The sequence below is a fragment of the Erpetoichthys calabaricus genome, chromosome 1 (genome assembly GCF_900747795.2).
Source record: "Erpetoichthys calabaricus chromosome 1, fErpCal1.3, whole genome shotgun sequence".
Classification (NCBI taxonomy): domain Eukaryota; kingdom Metazoa; phylum Chordata; class Cladistia; order Polypteriformes; family Polypteridae; genus Erpetoichthys; species Erpetoichthys calabaricus.
Genome location: NC_041394.2, coordinates 100,040,205 through 100,059,691, shown reverse-complemented (window position 1 = coordinate 100,059,691; position 19,487 = coordinate 100,040,205). Strand labels below are relative to the sequence as shown.

The 19,487-nt window shown below is 39.1% G+C and overlaps 1 protein-coding gene across 1 annotated transcript; it reads right to left on the bottom strand.

Annotated features, from left to right (window-relative positions):
* Positions 1 to 1,766: 1,766 nt before the first annotated feature.
* Positions 1,767 to 19,274, bottom strand: tm7sf2 (transmembrane 7 superfamily member 2). Its single transcript, XM_028804336.2, has 11 exons — positions 19,132 to 19,274; positions 17,702 to 17,809; positions 16,263 to 16,459; positions 15,129 to 15,183; positions 14,727 to 14,921; positions 13,414 to 13,517; positions 13,019 to 13,138; positions 11,556 to 11,724; positions 11,334 to 11,414; positions 4,101 to 4,223; positions 1,767 to 3,178 (listed from the first exon to the last, which is right to left on the bottom strand). Exons 2-11 carry the CDS (start codon positions 17,757 to 17,759, stop codon positions 3,018 to 3,020), a joined length of 1,263 nt encoding a protein of 420 aa, XP_028660169.1. The 5' UTR covers positions 17,760 to 17,809; positions 19,132 to 19,274; the 3' UTR covers positions 1,767 to 3,017.
* Between the last annotated feature and the right edge of the window lie 213 nt (positions 19,275 to 19,487).

Sequence of the window (19,487 nt, the reverse complement as noted above, 5' to 3'; positions counted from 1 at the left end):
ACAGACTTTCTGTTCCTCTTTTCTATAATGCTCTCAGAAAAACCTTGCATCTTGTGTACCACCTAAATCCTTGGTATCAAACTCCCATCAAAAAACTCTTTAACACCAGTTTACTTAGTTTAAATTTACGCATTGATTATATTTTACACCTCATAACTCACAATTAAAGGGTCTCAGCTCCGATCCCTACTGTCACTTTGCTTATACAGGTATATTTATGCATAATTTGTTTTAGTCGTCATGACCTTTTGGTCTCTTGCTCACTTTCTTCGATGCTGTCACTTACAATTTTTTTCTTGCCCTCCAAAATACGACCTTTTGGACCTTCCTCTGTTAGTGCATCAGCATATATTCTTGTATTTGGGCACTGTAGCTACTACACACCTTGCATCTAGATGGATCTGATTACACTAAGATTTAGCTGTTCACACTTTTGGAGTTTTCTGCGTCACAAATTAATAGAACATTCAGCGACTCCATTCACAGCTAGGATTCTGGTGCTTAACAAGTCAAGTCTTTTAGGCAGAGAGTTGTTATTCAGTCATTCCCTTGATCTTGTGTTGATGCTGCTGCAGTTCCTGGATGTACTGCTTAGAACATGGGACAGCGGGAGGGGTGGGAAAGGGGCATGTATTTCATATAGTGCGTACTTTTTGACCATATTGATTTCTTTTTAACTTAGTTAAAATTGATCACAAAAAAACACTTAAATCCTTGGTGACATTTTCTTAATTCAGACTCCATTTCTTAACCCAATGAAATGTGGTAATAGGGTCATCAATATTTTATATTTTACCGAGTAACTTGTCAACCTACAGCCAAATTACCTGTGTATTTGAAAGTGATGTTCTTCTTCATAGTTTCATGAAGGTTCTTTTTTTTTTTTTTTTTTGCAGTCTTTACTCAACATTTAGCTTAACTAATATACATACAGTTAATATTTGAGGTAGTTCAGTCTAACTACTTTCACATTTCTTAGTTTTCTGTCAATTAAATCTAATCTTGTAGTAACAGTACTGCATTTACGATTTCATTCTCCATATATACACTTTTCAGTGTGATGTTTGGTGAATTGAGATATGTTTTTCTACATAGTCATCTTGCTGATCACTGATTGGCTATGTGCATCATGTAGGAAAAATGTTTATGACTCAGGAATATAGTGTTCTATTTTTTAAGATTGCGCTGTCTCGGTCAAAAAGAGGATTCACCAACTAATGATCATCATTGTGTATTCATGGTATCTGAGTGTAAAATTGACTAGCTGTGTTTTTTTTTTTGTTTGTTTGTTTTTGCATATAAATAACACAGTATGGACTTTGTGAGTTGAAATATTAGTTTATGCATATACTGTATAGAGGGATATTTTTTAGGAGGTTAAAGAACTGCTTTATGTTTAGTTTAAATATTAACCGTTAAGAAGTCAATGATTCTCTGGTAATTGTTTTTTTTCCAAAGAGCTTGTCTTATCTTCTGCTTAAGACTGAAAGAGCCAGCCTCCCCAGATGATAAACTTGTGTTTTAAGTTGCCTTCTCCACTTTAAAATGGCTAATTAAAATATACCCATATTAAAAGAATAAGCTTAGTATATTTGTAATATACTCCCATTGTTTACATGAACAAACACTGATTTTTCCATTTCATCTTTGCATTTCTTTGATTGTGGAAAATTATGATCTTGTACACAACTAATAGTTTATATGTGCAAGTCAACGTAATTACTTTGAACATCTCTCTACATGTAATTCAATGCAATCAGTGTTACTAAAAATAATTTATTAAAAATAATTCAGACACATTTAGATTTTGTTTACATTTGATGACATAATTTATACTGTATGTAGAAGACATTTGTACAGTAATTTCAGGCCATAACCGTATGCTTAAAACATTTTTGCTACAGAATATTATTGAATTTTTCAACATATCTCTTCAAAGACATGCCAGTATTTCTGTTTAGCTGTTCTAGGTGTGATTTATTTCTGTAAAATTCACTTAATTGACAGTTCTTGCCCACTGTACTCTTTTGTTTAAAGGAGAAAATATGGTCTTCCCACAGTTTTACACTTACAAACTTGTTACCTAAATCCAAAAAAAAATGTACAAACAATACTGTGCTTTCTATATTTAATGATAAAACTGCCTGCCATTTTTTTAAAAATAAATAAATCATACTGTGCCATTAGGCAAATAATTTAAAATTAAATTCCAGTTAGGACTGGCACCATAATAAATGCAACTTGATTTTGCAAACATAACAAAACTTGTAGTTAGTCACCATCATTAAAATGTATTGTCTTTATTTGCAAGCAGCCTTAGTACGAAAAGCCCAAAATTGTTATGTGACCAGAACTTCTGTCATCATCATTCATCCATCTTCAGAACTCAGTTATCCAATTCAGCGTCTCTCGGTTTATCCCAGCAGCATTGGGTATCGGTCCACTGCAAGGTACAATCACACTCATTTATTGAACCATGACCAATTTAGACATGCTAGTTAGTTAACCTGTATGTCTTTAGGATTTAGGAGGAAAACCATAGTGCAAAGAGAAAAAGGCCTGTGAGGCAGCAGCTGTAACCACTAACACCATGCCACCCTCGTGATACTAGAATGAGGTAACACCACACTACCCTCATGATACTAGAATGAGGTATTGTTCAAAATTTGTGTAAATTATTTCATTCCATCTTTTAGACAGTGTGATGTAATGGGTAATGTTACCATTTTCATTTCTTAATAATGATTCTACTGTGTGATCCTGAGTAAGTCACTTTCACTTAATCTACCAGAATCATCTCCGCTTATAACACAACTTGGGATGGAGTCAGCTGTTTGTACAGAGTAAATAATGTAAGATTGTACCAGCATTCCGTGCAGGATAACTTTAGGCAACAGCGTTTTGTTGTCTGATGAGCTGAGTTCACAGTCACTACCCCTGTTATGTATTAAACAAGAAATACAAAAGAAGATGGTGCTATTATTTAAGAAGAGTTTGGCAAGTTGTGTCAGTCTTGGTTAGTAGAGATAAGGGATAATCCGGTATGGAACACGTTGGCAGTACTGTTGCCAGGCCAACCCATACTTCTTCAGGCATTGGTGTTCATCACGTGCCTCTCTGTGCACAAGCAGAACAGCAAAGTAGATCACATAGAAATATGGTAGAACATGGGAAAATCCTGTAAATGAAAAAGTTGTTTTTTAAAGGTTATTTTTAAAAGTTAAATGTTATCCTTTAGAGTCATGTGTACACTGTATAATTTAATAAACATTTTAAATACTTGAACCATTAAGCAGTTTTCAAGCAGTTTATACTTAATAGGAAAAAATTATCATTAAAACAGACAGGCTTTATATTTTCAGCTTTGCTAGAGCACTCTGCATAAACTGAAGACGTATTTTAGAAATAGTGTCTCAATGTTTTTTTTTTTTCTTTTTACTTGGAATTGACTAATAAATAACTGGTTATTTATATATACAATTCTAGACATATTATTACCTTGTTCTGTACCTTTTTGTTTTGTACAGCTTCCATAGTTGGCAGGTAGCATGTAGTTGTCAACTTTTTATGACACAAGCACTAGATTCCTGGAAATTGCATGTTTTACAAGAAAAGGTAACATGATATGCTCCTTCTTTTGTACTCATAATATATGCATTAGTTACATTTCATAGGGATCAATGATGTGTTAAAGAATAGACTCATATGGGATGATATGTAATATTCTGTCTATACAAACTAATGTGAAAATATAATTTCTTGCACTTCTTGTTTGCCTTCATAGGGAAGGAGAAACCAAATAGCACTCTGTGTAATAAATTACTATTTGTTTAAACAGTTGTAAATGCAAACACATACTTTTCCTAGGTCTGTGATTGCCATGTTGTAAGAGTAGTTAAACTTTTATCTAACAGTTCCTGCCTATAATTCACTCCAAAGGTTTACAGACTTTGACAGCTTGTTTATCATCCCTTTTAAATTCAGTGTTTGCAGCTGAAAGGAGTGTAAAATAGTTTAGTCATGCTAAACTTAAATATGACCCTAGAAAGTTATAAAAAATAATCAGGGTTTAACAAAGCAGAAGAAATTATTAAACTCACCACAAGGTAGAGACCAGGCCAGTGCCATGATCAAATCACCCAAATAATTGGGATGCCGCACAAATCCCCACCAGCCTGACACCAGTAGCCTCTTTCCAGTTGCTGTTGGAATTGTCTCCAGACCTGTTTGCAAAATGTGAAACAGAATTTGATGTGTAAGGATTAATGACTAACAGATGAAAAATTATCACTTATAAATCAACTGCCATCTACTGCCCTTACAACAACTATTTTGTTTTTATATTTGCCAAGGTACAGACTTTTACATCAGTGTGACTTCCAACATCAAAATTCCGTTTTCTATTAAATACACTTTACAAAGAACGGTGTATGATTTTCAAAATGTAGACTAAAAAATTTGCATTATTATTTTTCACTCTGTAATGGCACCCTTATGTACCTTGAGGAGTAATTAAAATGTTTTAATCCTGAAACTGAAAAGAGTGTTCTATGGTAAACAGTAAAGATTGGCTCCTGTGTATGAATTACAAGCAGATTTTGAGGTTTTTGTAGTGTATGCTTCTTGAACTGTTGTCAGCCTGGTTATGCACAAATATGATGTATACTCTTCATGTGACAGTGTTTCCAGTCGCATTTTGTTTAATCTTTAATTGTATGCCTCTCTAATACCATACTCTGTAATATTGATATGATGTGAAGCTCCATGGTAGCTAATGAATGACCTATTATTGGCTGGGGCTCCTGACCAATGAATGTGAAAGGAGGTGGGCCATAATTCCAACAATTTGTTATCATTTGAGTGTGCTCCATCCACCTTGCTCACAAGAGGGTTTTTCAGAAGTGGTTTATAAAAACCCCTCCTTTAACCGCCACCTTATCGTGGTGGAGGGGTTTGCGTGTCCCAATGATCCCAGGAGCTCTGTTGTCCGGGGCTTTATGCCCCTGGTAGGGCCACCCAAGGCAAACTGGTCCTAGGTGAGGGATGAGACAAAGAGCGGTTAAACAAATCTCCTATGAAGAAAAACAATTTTGGACGGCGTTTTCCCTTGCCCGGACGCGGGTCACCGGGGCCCCACTCTGGAGCCAGGCCTGGAGGTGGGGCTCGATGGCGAGCGCCTGGTGGCCGGGCCTGCACCCATGGGGCTCGGCCGGGCACAGCCCGAAGAGGCAACGTGGGTCCCCCTTCCCATGGGCTCACCACCTATGGGAGGGGCCAAGGAGGTCGGGTGCAGTGTGAGTTGGGTGGTGGCCGAAGGCGGGGACCTTGGCGGTCCAATCCTCGGCTACAGAAGCTGGCTCTTGGGATGTGGAATGTCACCTCTCTGAAGGGGAAGGAGCCTGAGCTAGTGCGCGAAGTTGAGAGGTTCCGGCTAGATATAGTTGGACTCACCTCGACGCACAGCTTGGACTCTGGAACCAATCTCCTTGAGAGGGGCTGGACTCTGTACCACTCTGGAGTTGCCCCCGGTGAGAGGCGCCGAGCAGGTGTGGGTATACTTATTGCCCCCCAACTTGGAGCCTGTACATTGGGGTTTACCCCAGTAGACGAGAGGGTAGCCTCCCTTCGCCTTCGAGTGGGGGGACGGGTCCTAACTGTTGTTTGTGCGTATGCACCGAACAGCAGTTCGGAGTACCCACCCTTTTTGGAGTCCCTGGAGGGGGTGCTAGAGGGCATACCTTCTGGGGACTCCCTCGTTCTGCTGGGAGACTTCAATGCTCATGTGGGCAATGACAGTGAGACCTGGAAGGGCGTGATTGGGAGGAATGGCCCCCCCGATCTGAACCCGAGCGGTGTTTTGTTATTGGACTTCTGTGCTCGTCACGGATTGTCCATAACGAACACCATGTTCAAGCATAGGGGTGTTCATATGTGCACTTGGCACCAGGACACCCTAGGCCTCAGTTCGATGATCGACTTTGTGGTCGTGTCGTCGGACTTGTGGCCACATGTCTTGGACACTCGGGTGAAGAGAGGGGCGGAGCTGTCAACTGATCACCACCTGGTGGTGAGTTGGCTTCGATGGTGGGGTAGGATGCCGGTCAGGCATGGTAGGCCCAAACGTGTTGCGAGGGTCTGCTGGGAACGTCTGGCAGAGCCCCCTGTCAGAAGTAGCTTCAACTCCCACCTCCGGCAGAACTTCGACCACATCCCGAGGGAGGTGGGGGACATTGAGTCCGAATGGGCCATGTTCCGTGCCTCTATTGTTGAGGCAGCTGACCGGAGCTGTGGCCGTAAGGTGGTCGGTGCCTGTCATGGCGGCAATCCCCGAACCCGTTGGTGGACACCGGCGGTGAAGGATGCCGTCAAGCTGAAGAAGGAGTCCTACAGGACCCTTTTGTCCTGTGGGACCCTGGAGGCAGCTGATAGGTACCGGCAGGCCAAGCGGAATGCGGCTTTGGTGGTTGCTGAGGCAAAAACTCGGGCGTGGGAGGAGTTTGGGGAGGCCATGGAGAACGACTTTCGGACGGCTTCGAGGAGATTCTGGTCCACCATCCGGCGTCTCAGGAAGGGGAAGCAGTGCAGTGTCAACACTGTATATGGTGGGGATGGTGCGCTGCTGACCTCGACTCGGGACGTTGTGGGTCGGTGGGGGGAGTACTTCGAAGACCTCCTCAATCCCATTAACATGCCTTCCAATGAGGAAGCAGAGCCTGGGGACTCAGAGGTGGGCTCCCCCATCTCTGGGACTGAGGTCACCGAGGTGGTCAAAAAACTCCTTGGTGGCAGGGCCCCGGGGGTGGATGAGATACGCCCGGAGTTCCTCAAGGCTCTGGATGTTGTAGGACTGTCTTGGCTGACACGCCTCTGCAACATCGCATGGACATCAGGGACAGTGCCTCTGGATTGGCAGACCGGGGTGGTGGTCCCCCTCTTTAAGAAGGGGGATCGGAGGGTGTGTTCCAACTACAGAGGGATCACACTCCTCAGCCTCCCTGGAAAAGTCTATTCAGGGGTCCTGGAGAGGAGGGTCCGTCGGATAGTCGAGCCTCGGATTCAGGAGGAACAGTGTGGTTTTCGTCCTGGTCGCGGAACAGTGGACCAGCTCTATACCCTTAGCAGGGTCCTGGAGGGTGCATGGGAGTTTGCCCAACCAGTCTACATATCTTTTGTGGACTTGGAAAAGGCATTCGACCGTGTCCCTCGGGGAATCCTGTGGGGGGTACTCCGAGAGTATGGGGTACCGGCCCCCCTGATAAGGGCTGTTCAGTCCCTGTACGATCGGTGCCAGAGCTTGGTCCGCATTGCCGGCAGTAAGTCGAACCCGTTTCCAGTGAGAGTTGGACTCCGCCAGGGCTGCACTTTGTCACCGATTCTGTTCATAACTTTTATGGACAGAATTTCTAGGCGCAGCCAGGGCGTTGAGGGGGTCCGGTTTGGTGGGCTCAGGATTGAGTCACTGCTTTTTGCAGATGATGTCCTGTTTGCTTCATCAGGCCGTGATCTTCAGCTCTCTCTGGATCGGTTCGCAGCCGAGTGTGAAGCAGCTGGGATGAGAATCAGCACCTCCAAATCCGAGACCATGGTCCTCAGCCGGAAAAGGATGGAGTGCCCTCTCAGGGTTGGTAGCGAGATCCTGCCCCAAGTGGAGGAGTTCAAGTATCTCGGGGTCTTGTTCACGAGTGAGGGAAGAATGGAGCATAAGATCGACAGGCGGATCAGTGCGGCATCCGCAGTAATGCGGGCGCTGCATCGGTCTGTCGTGGTGAAAAAGGAGCTGAGCCGCAAGGCGAAGCTCTCAATTTACCAGTCGATCTATGTTCCTACCCTCACCTATGGTCATGAGCTATGGGTAGTGACCGAAAGAACGAGATCGCGAATACAAGCGGCTGAAATGAGTTTCCTCTGCAGGGTGTCTGGGCTTTCCCTTAAAGATAGGGTGAGAAGCTCAGTCATCTGGGAGGGGCTCAGAGTAGAGCCGCTGCTCCTCCGCATCGAGAGGAGTCAGATGAGGTGGCTCGGGCATCTGATCAGGATGCCTCCTGGACGCCTCCCTGGTGAGGTGTTCCGGGCACGTCTAACCAGGAGGAGGCCCCAGGGAAGACCCAGGACACGCTGGAGGGACTATGTCTCTCGACTGGCCTGGGAATGCCTTGGGATTCTCCCGGAAGAGCTAGAAGAAGTGGCTGGGGAGAGGGAAGTCTGGGCATCTCTGCTCAAGCTGCTGCCCCCGCGACCCGACCTCGGATAAGCGGGAGACAATGGATGGATGGATGGATGGATGGTTTATAAAAATATTTTGGAAAAAAGACATCTGTCTGGGATATTATGAGCATATGACCAAGTACAGTACTTGACATTTGGATTATGCAACATACTGTATTGATATATTTTATGGGACATGTTATTGTTGTTCAGTGTTGGCACCCTTTGAAGTCCATTATATCACAAACTTTATCTTCATTCCCCATGTAAGCACAGCATTAAAAGATTTCCTTGGTCATCACAAGAAACATGAGGTGAATAATACAAAAGAAATATAATTTTGTGTAAGGTATTCCTTTAATCTGTGGAGAAAAGGAACAAAGCTGCCCAAAAAAATTAAACAAGATACTCATATCAATAAATTGTTCCTTTTTTCATCCAGCTTTTCGTTCATTTTGATGAATGTAGTGCATTTAGAACCAAATTTCTCTAGTGCAAAATAGGATACCTGGTGACATTGATGGTAAATTCTCTATATCTTCCAAGAATGCTTAATGTAGTGATCCCAATAAGTTCTGTAGTATACTCCACCAAGTACTTATTCCATCCAATTAATGACTTAACCAAAACCGGCCACTAATCTTCTTTAGTCTCAGGCACAGCAATACGTGTTAATGGAAATGTTGGATGATTTTTTTATATGCAGATTTACTAAACTTTTGATTGTACCGTAGTTTTAATAACTATGAAAATACAATAGATAAAAATACTCTCATTACTATTTGTTAATTAGTACTACTGTAGTAGTATTGTCACATGTATAGAGTATCATGAAATTCTCTGAGGTACAATGTCTTGTTTAATTTATGCATGTCCAATTTTCCAGTACATACAGTATAGTGTTTCCGTTATATACTATTCCTTTTATAAACATAATGCTGGGTCTCTACAGCACTCTTCTGTGTACTAAAGGAATCTTTTATGAATCTTGGAGCATTTTACACCTGTACAAATATGGCTAAAACAAATATGCAAAATTCAGTATGCACCAAACTGCATACCATTAAGAACCAGTGTGACGTTTGCATTACTAAAATCTATGTATAGTTCGTCAGTATAGATTTTTTTTATGTTCTCATTTTAAACATCCATGTGATATGTGCGCACAGCATACCTGTGATTGAGCACTTAGGCATGTAGACATCAGTCCACCATATCTGAAAATATTAATGCATATTCTGCCAAATATCAGCACATTATTGCTATAGTTATATATTTACTGCAGTGGTTTAAAACATATAACATTTTTTTTTGCCTGCTCAGGTTTGACATTTTCCTATAACCTTGAATTAGTTGAAGCAAGTTTGAAATGAGATGAGATTTGACATATTATTATTAGTTTACTGGAGCTCTTTACTCTTGAATATGCTACACACAGTTACTCATGAGTGAAAAAACATTTGCGCCATGGATCAATTCCCGATTTTCTTGCTGACTAACTTTGGCTTTTTTTGATGGTCATTTGAAAACACAAGTTTACAGTAAACTGTACTATTTTGCATTGAAAGGGGTAATTTGTAGGAATAATGGGAATTTTGGGACAGGTATAATTTCACCCTGTAGCACACTCTGTAAAAAGGGTAACTTCAATCAGATTTGAATACAACACTTTCTATAATCTTGTACCATTACTATGTTTTGGAGGATTTAAATCAAAGTAAAATACACTGATTCGTAGTTTACTTTAACTTGTTACATACAGCATTTTTTACAACATGTACATTTGTGGCCCATGGAGTGAATTAAATGTTTTAGGGATTATAAAGAAAAAAAAACAGGTGAAGATAAATAATATGGTGACCTATGTACAATATTTATCTCCTCTATGTTCTGTCCGTGGTGGACCTATTTACTGAGGCACGCAATTGTTTAAACTGAATAAGGAATGCTGTCACTCCCAGTGTATGTTGTACCCAGAACCTGAAGTGTACTGGTACTGTATGTTGTGCTGGCACTTCCCTACTTATGCTTTGTGAAACAGAATGGAGCGGCAAATCATGGTCTGACCTCCACTCACATACAGTATAATGTATGTATGTTAGTGTGCTTGACAATTTGAATTTGTCTGTTTTTCATACTGCATTGCCACGAGAAAGAAATAATCTGACAGAATAGGGAGTACTCTGTGTATCCAATGACACAGGTTGCTAAGCATGTTGTTTTTGATCTTTGCTGAACTTTCCTCCTTCTAGTTCTTCTGGTAGTGGTGTTCATTTGCAGAAAGTGGTTGATTTGTATAAATCTCTGGATGATTACAGTTTTATGCTGGTGAGTGGTACTGTTGTGCTGGTGGCATTCAGTTGTAAAAGCTGTAAGCCCCATTTCTCTTCAATGAGATTGAAAAAGGATGTGGTGCCTAAAAATAACCCACTCACTACAACATTGTTAACAACAAATATCGACAAAAAAATGTGGATCAGCAAATTTTGTTTGAAACTAAGTTTCAGTTAAATCAGTCAAAACATTTTAAAAATTTTGGGGTATGTTTTTCTGCTGTATCTCCTCTAAATATTGATATATTAAATTGGCCTTAGAAGATACCTACAACCCTAGATGTACCGTCCTGCCAAATTTCTGCTTTTTAACTGAACAAGAAATAGTGTTTTTGAATTTACATTATAGCTAGATCTGCATACACCCTGAGCCTGATGACTTTGCACATACTCTATTGCATGCCATATCATATCCTGAAAAGAAAAAAAAAATTCCACTTAAGGTCACACAAAAGTAGCTTTTTTGATCCTTTTTCATTGAAAAGGAGAGTAAAAAAGCAGCAAATAAAAACGGGTTTATTTTTTATTCATTCCACAGCTATCAGTGTTGTTTTGCAGCACATACTTGTTGAGTAAACTATGCATTGAGTGTATCATATAAGAGCTATTGGTTCAAATTATTGTGAAATACAAATATTACACTAAATATAATATTTTCAGATTAATTTTAATTATAATGTATGTTTTATGTACAAAGACATTTTGAAGAAACGGGGAAACAATGCATTTTCTGTGCATTTATTCAGACCAGCTTTCTCATTCCTAACAATGTCCCCACCATTGTTCAGTACTAACCTGCTATATTAGGGTGTGTGGGATCTCTGCGAAAGAGGTTCTTCTCAGAGTTTGCACAGCGGAAGATTAAATAACCCAGAGCTGTGGAGAGCAGGATAAACCGTTTTAAGAGTCTGCTGACGTGCTTGAAGTCATTTACATAAATGCAACAGCTAAGTAAACAAGTGCATTGCTTATTTCAATTGTACCTCATCCTCCTTTATATGCACGATCACTACTAACCATTTAAAGAAATGATCCCAAAGGCACTAAATATAGTAAGCTCCTGTGGGTTTCTGACCAAGAAATGGGCCTGCAGGCTGTATGTGAAAGGAACCCAGGTCAAGTCTCCAAAAGCAAGCATGAACCCAAATCCATCTTGTACAATGTCCATTGTAGTCAAAACAGCCTCCTGTCCAAAACATATACATATGTCATTATAAATTCACTTTATTATGTGTTCTGTAGTAGTGTGGCAAATTTGTGGCATACAACACAAGTCTGATGGTTCAGTCCATTCCTCCCTATATGACCCTGTGCAAATCACTTAATAATAATTCCAGTGCTCCTAGTCCATTTAATTAACATATAGTGAAACAAACTCTGTATATCAGGTTCTGTTTGTATATACAGTGTGTGTGTGTATGTATGTATGCAGTATGTATGTGTGTATATATATATATATACTGTATATTCACGGCATTCGAAGTCTGTGTCACAATCTGATTGTATGGGTGGTTACCTACCAGGTAACGCTTGTGGTTGGCCAGCAATCTGCTAACATCCGTTAGTTTGTGAGGAGCAGATCATAGAATGGTTGAAATAGTTTACTGTCAAATAAATGCAAAGAGTACACGACACGTGTTTCGCCCTCATTCTGGGCTCATCAGGTGTACACACTCCACTGCACTCCCTCTCGGGAATCGAACCTCGGACGTCAGCGCCAGAGGCGATGCCCCTAACGTTGCGCCACGGCGTGTGGTTCGTTTATTTGACAGCATGTAGATCGGGGTAATTACATTCACGGCATTCGAAGTCTGTGTCACAATCTGATTGTATGACCGTGGCGGATGTTAGCAGATTGCTGGCCAACCACAAGCGTTACCTGGTAGGTAACCACCCATACAATCAGATTGTGACACAGACTTTGAATGCCGTGAATGTAATTACCCCGATCTACATGCTGTCAAATAAACGAACCACACGCCGTGGCGCAACGTTAGGGGCATCACCTCTGGCGCTGACGTCCGAGGTTCGATTCCCGAGAGGGAGTGCAGTGGAGTGTGTACACCTGATGAGCCCAGAATGAGGGCGAAACACGTGTCGTGTACTCTTTGCATTTATTTGACAGTAAACTATTTCAACCATATATATACTGTATATATATATATATATACAGTATATATATATATACAGTATATGAGACTAGATCAAGAAAGGTCTTTGTGAACTTAACAGAATTATTCATTTAAAAGATAAATTTTATCTAAACCCATTTATAAAACTAAAAAATTAAATTATGCACATTTTCATAAATATGCCAAGTATCTGTGATGTGGACCTAATTATATCAGTGGGTCTCACTTAAGCTAACACATTTTCAACTGCTAGAAGTCAGTTTTAAACTCAACAGTTTTCCCTTGTAGAAATAAGTTTTCAATAAAAAGCTGAATCTTTGTTACTTTTTGCAGGTTATAGACATTTACCTCATTCCATAAAGCATCCACAACATAGAGCAGCTGAAATACATTGACCAGAATCATTGCAAGAGAGGGACTTCCTCGCAGCTCTGTCTCTTTCATTAGCATGGCCAGGTTTATCACAACCTATTGGGCAGAGAAGTGAAGTGTGCATTTGTATTTTCTAGTATTAAACTTATGTACTAATTTATTGTTTTGCTGCTTGCATATTTAATACTGTTAATCTTTTCAGAACAGGTTTTGAAGTAATATTTATGTAAATCACTATATTAAAAAAAACTTTGCTTCAGTAAAACAGCCTATAGTAATTCAGTATTATTATCAGCAAAATCATTCTGTATTTGCCACCTTTGTCAGTGAAGCCTTACGTATTTGATGGCTCAACTCCCTTAAACACTCACCCAGCCAATTAATCCTGGTCGAAGCTCACAGAAATACTTGAGATCAAAGTTGTTGAATCGGGGGTTAAGTTCATGTCCAATAAAAAAATCATAAAAGTGATTGCCTGTGGAATAAATATCAAAAGTAGCACTGAAGGAAGCAAATGGGACCAGTATGAAAGAGACAATAATCACAATTACACAGCCCTGAACATACAGTATATGATAATTTCTTAGAAATTCCATTGGATATACAGTGCATTATGATTTTTTTGATACCCATTAAATTAATGCTATGATTGATCAAAACATTGAGAGAGAGATAGAGTGAGAGAATAAACCTAAAGCAGAAAGTGTGTATCTTGACCTCTAATTTGAGTTGCTACGCTTGACACTATTTAATGGAATGTTCAACTTACTGTATGTTACTATTGGAAAATCTTTTTCCTGCCTCGATGACTACAAAACATAAATATTTTTGCTGTTACAACAACAGTGGTCTGCAGCCAACACGATTTGTGAGACTGGCTGACCCTAACCCTTCTTTATTTTAAATGCTTTCCTTTGATGCTGTAAAATTGCTAAATATAAAGTAACACCTAAAATATTCATCCAAGCAAAACTTTAATCCAGCTGCTAGAACTGTCTTTATTTTAGTTCCTTCAGTTTGAACCTTTTTATAGCATACATTTTTGGTTTTCAATATAAAGTTCAGTATTATTCATGTACACAGTGTATCCATACATATACATACAGTACATATTATTGGTTACAGAAAAGGAAAAAAACCTCTGATTTGGGTATTGATACCCAATACTATACAATAAACATTTCAATGCATCAAGATTTATGTGTGCCTGAAATACCACAGAGTCATTGGATTCCAGTAGTTAGCCTCTATAATGCAGGTATACTGCCTCATACTTATAGGGTCTTGGACTTGTATGTCATCCTAGGCACAGCCAGAGTGGAGTTTCCTGGAACAACAGGAATTTTCTCTACGTATTCTGTTTTCCTCCCACATTCTCAAGAAATGCACTTTAGCTAAAGTGATCTTGTAAAGGTTAGCCTGGGTGTTTGAGTGAGTGTATCCAACAATGGACTGGTTTCTCATCTAGAGATGGGTCCCACCTTACAGTATGCCTGAAGCTAATGAAATAGACCATGTACCCCCTACAGTCGTGTATTCAAGCAAGAATGTTCAGAACTTGAATTAGTGAATGAAATGCCTTCTTAATAAAAACTGAGTGCTGTGGTGAAATTTAAGTTAAGGTGGTGTGGCTATCATACCATTTATTATTGTTTTAGTCAAGCATTTAATTAGTACAGCTTACCTGTATTTCCACCTGGAGCCAATGCAGTTTGAGGAGCACACAATGATTTCACATATAGAAAGAAACTAAGACATAAAGCCAGTAACCCTGCTGAGACTGCCAAGGGAATGATGTGATCATAAATGTATCCAAGAGGTAAGCCAGCCAGTACACAGCAGAAAATGAGCCCTGATGTTATCAACAGAGCATGAAAGGCTAAAATAAAGGATAAAACAACAATCACTTTAAATCTGATTACAGCTTTTTAGGGGTAGCACATAGGTTAGAGCTACAGCTTCACAGCTCCAGGATTCTATGTTCAAAATGCATACCAGGCCATTATCTGTGTGCACAGCAAATACCAATTTAAAAAAAAAAAGGTTTAGTGGAAAATATTTCCTCAGGGTACAGTTACCCACTTACCATTAACAGGGTATGACAGTCTTGACCCATCTCTGAGGACCATCCCCTGAGTGATCTACAGTGTACAAGAGAACAAAACACTTTAGCCTTAAACTATATATTTTTTTTAATAAAAGTGTCAGAGTACATGAAAAGAAGGCTTGATTAACCATGAATGGCCAATGCATAACTTAGTGACAGTGATTCAACCTCTTTGTATCTAAAAATAACTGATTGACTGGAATTTTTTTTTTTTTTTTTTTTTTTTTTTTTTTTTTGCTGGTACAATTGTAACTTTACAGTATAGTGTTGCTCACCACCAAACTATCATAAAGAATTGCATTCAAAGACTAAATGTGCTTTCATGTTAGCATTTTAATGCTTAAGTCAGAGAACACAAGGCTGGTGGAGGCTTTGTCTTGTTGTGTAGAGAGAACCAAATGTAGTTCACCATCAATAAGACAGAAGAACTGGTGATGGACTTTTGAGTATGTTAAGGTGCCTTTGAGACCAGTCACCATACACAGGAACAAAGTTGAAGTGGTACATAATTACAAGTATCTGGGGGACCATATGAACAGCAAACTGGACTGGACTGGCCACACAATGGTGCTGTATAAGAACAGCCAGAGTAGACTACTTCCTGAGGAAAATAGAATGGTAGCAAAGTTGGCTGACATCATGAATAATTCTGACTATCAAAGGGTACTTTCCTGGAGTTCTTTTAGCCACAGACTCATGCCTCCATGGTGTAATAAGAAGCACCTTGGGGTATATTTTATACCTATTGCTGTTAGGTGTTTTAATGCTTCCTCCTGACATCCTTTCCTTCACTCCCTCTGGAAACCATAGGAAGATAATACAAACTTCAATTTACTAAAGTTATTTTAGCATAATATTTATTGTATTATATATTCTTATTATATTGCCTTATATTGTATTTGAGTCGATATCTGTGTATTTAATGTTTTTATTGTGCTATGCATTTGAATATCCCTTTGGAGATTAATAATGTATTACTAATCTAATTTAATTAAAAGCCAAATTTATCCTGTCAATAAAATGAAAAAGTGTACAGTACATAGTGATAAGTACCAGCTCATGATCCTCATATACAGTACAACTATTAAACCGAAGTCCAGATTGCAACTTTACCTTGCCTAAAGGCAGCAGATAGAGCAGGGCTTGAAGTGCCACCCAGCCAACTACAAATAAAAAAGCAGTAGGAAACCACAGTTCAGGCAGGGATGGCAATAGAGGAGGGAAATTAAGGATGCCACCATCGGAGGTACGGACTGCCAAAAGCAAGTAGAGCACAGTGAGGGGTAGAATCACAGGAAGACATACTGCACCTACAAAAAGCAAAAAATACAATAGATCAGTCGGGGCAAGGTAGAGCTTTCTATGCCAAAATATGCTAACAATAATACAGTTTCTTGTGGAAATGATTTTAACAAGAAGATGGCGAAGACAAGATAATTAAGAAATGAACTACATTATAAGTATTTGTAGGTAATATCGTTATCACCATATGTAGGCATCTAGTCATGCTATTGAAATCATTTTCACTTCAAATACTAAAATAACTTCACTCTTCAGTTACTTGCAAAATTTGCCAAACGCTTTCCCTATGCAATTTACTTGAAATTCACTTCCAGGTTATTTAAAAGGACAATTAAAATGCATAATTTGAAAGAATAAAAAAATTCTTATAGTTAAAAAAACAGTTGCACACTGATTATTAAAAGAAGACATGGCTGAAAATCTTTATTGAGATTCTATTCTGTTCTTTAGGTGCCAAAACAAGACCAATTGTCTAGTGCCAAAGAAATATGTACAGTATATATACAGTATAAAGTACAACAAGCAATGGTTAAACAACTAGGGCAAGAAAGATGTATATTTTAAAATAATTTTAATGTATATAGAAATTAGTTTATGCATTCATCAATTTGTCTACTCTCCTTATCCAATGTACAGTTGTGGCCAAAACTTTTGAGAATGACACAAGTATTGGTTTTCACAAAGTTTGCTGCTTCAGTGTTTTTAGATCTATTTGTCAGATGTTTCTATGCTCTACTGAAGAATAATTACAAACATTTCGTAAGTTTCAAAGGCTTTTATTGACAATTGCATTACGTTTATGAAAGGAGTCAATATTTGCAGTGTTGGCCCTTCTTTTTCAAGACCTCTGCAATTCGCCCTGGCATGGGCTAAATCCTGACTGATGGCAGCCCATTATTGCATAATCAGTGCTTGGAATTTGTCAGAATTTGTGGGTTTTTGTTTGTCCACCTGCCTCTTGAGGATTGACCACAAGTTCTCAATGGGATTAAGGTCTGGGGAATTTCCTGGCCATGGACCCAAAATTTCGATGTTTTGTTCTCCAAGCCACTTAATTATCATGTTTGCCTTGTGGCATGGTGCTCCATCATGCTGGAAAAGGCACTGTTCGTCACCAAACTGTTCTTGGATGGCTGGGAGAAGTAGCCAAAATTAATATTTTTCTAATTATATGAATCTACATCACATGTACAATATTGCATGTAATTCCAGGCACAAATGGTTTAAAGCAAAATTTGTAATACACTTACCCAATAATCCCCCAAACTCCAGCTCAGTTGTACGTGGCGTTTTATATTTTTCAGACATTCTATTACAACAAATTCTTGATATTTTTATGCAGTGCTAACAATCATGCCCTGTTAAAGTAAGTAATATAAGGGTCATTATTTTGGAGTGAATGATTGTAATCAGTCTGACAGCTAGATTTGTTTAGCTCAAACATATAGTGCATAAAATCCTCAAAACCCACATAACCAGTTCAGCGTCTCGGTAACCCTATTCTCACAACACTAGGTGTAAGGTAGGAAACAATCCAGGATGGGGAGGAGCAGTTTATCACAAGGGCCCAGTCATACACATGCCCACAGATTCAAATTGGAATAACCTATCAATCTAAAGTACACATTTATAAGAAGAAAATTAAAAGAACTGATGGGAAACTGCTCAAGATCCAGGGAAAATGGGTAAACACCACACAGATGATGACTGGGTTCAGAATTAGAACCCAGAACAATGGATCACTGAGGCAACCTTTTAATGTTTTTATAAAAGTGTAAATATGAATGCAAATACTAGTCATATTTTTTACTGTATGGACAAGAAATAGCAATGAAATGCTTTTATTTTATAGTCACAATATGAAACAATCAGTCCAGTTTTGACCTTTCCTAATCCAGCTCAGGTTTGCAAGAAAATAACCTAAAGAAACTGGGACTGTCCGAGAAATGCAAGTTCCAGGAGAATGTGCAATCGCCAAGAGGGTAGCATGCTAAACACGTAATTAAGAACATAGTTAATGTGGGAAGACTTAACATTGGTGATACTTCAATGTACATCATATTATGTTTGAAAGAGAGACACTGACACACCTTAAGTGCAACACCAATCTCCTTTTTTCTTTATTCCCCATAAAACATCCCAAGCTAAAGAAATCAAAATCTTATCTCACAAATGCAGACCAGCACCAGGCTGCATAACCAAATTCAATTATGACACAATAATACTTCATTGCTCTCTACTTCTCTGCATGGATTAGTATAAATGTATGGTTTCTGTTCTATAACCATAGTTCTTTAAGTAATGCTACTTTCTGTTGTCTGTCTGTCACCAGTAAAACTGCATTTAAAAGACTATATATATATAACTCCATATATATGTATTAAAAGTTCATATACAGTATATAATATATATATGCGCACGCACAAACTCTAATTTTAACAATTAACTAATTTTAAATTTAACTTTAATCAAACTAGTATGAAAATATGCGTATATTGTTTTTTGAATTTTAATTGTTCAGAACGTTTCAATGTGTGACAGTAAATGTATTGTCTGTCGAGTCCCTAAACAACATCATCTTAAAACTGCTTTCCAAATAATACATAAATAAAACAAGTGATAAAGCTTGACGCATTAAAATATATACATCTCATCCAAAGCACTGAGTGTGATAATTTACCAGTCATAACAAGGCACAGAGTACCGTCTCGATAATGTCTGTGCTGCGATGCTTCCTTTATTCTTGGTACCTACACTGCAGGGTGATGACGAACCTGTAACGAGCGTGTTTTCCCCTTTAAATCGGGTTAAAGACGAACAGCTGGCTACTACGCATGCGTTTTCACCACTGAGTCGTGTTACTGCGATGCTACATTCGCAGCCAATCAGCTATAGCGACAGCATATCAGAAGACGGTGGACTGGTACGTGTGTATCCAATAAAGACGGACCATGGGCGGGAGAAACGAATGTGCGGAAGGTTTTAACAAAGGAGTATAAAGAGTATACGCCTACTGGTTAGTAAGGTTAATGATAG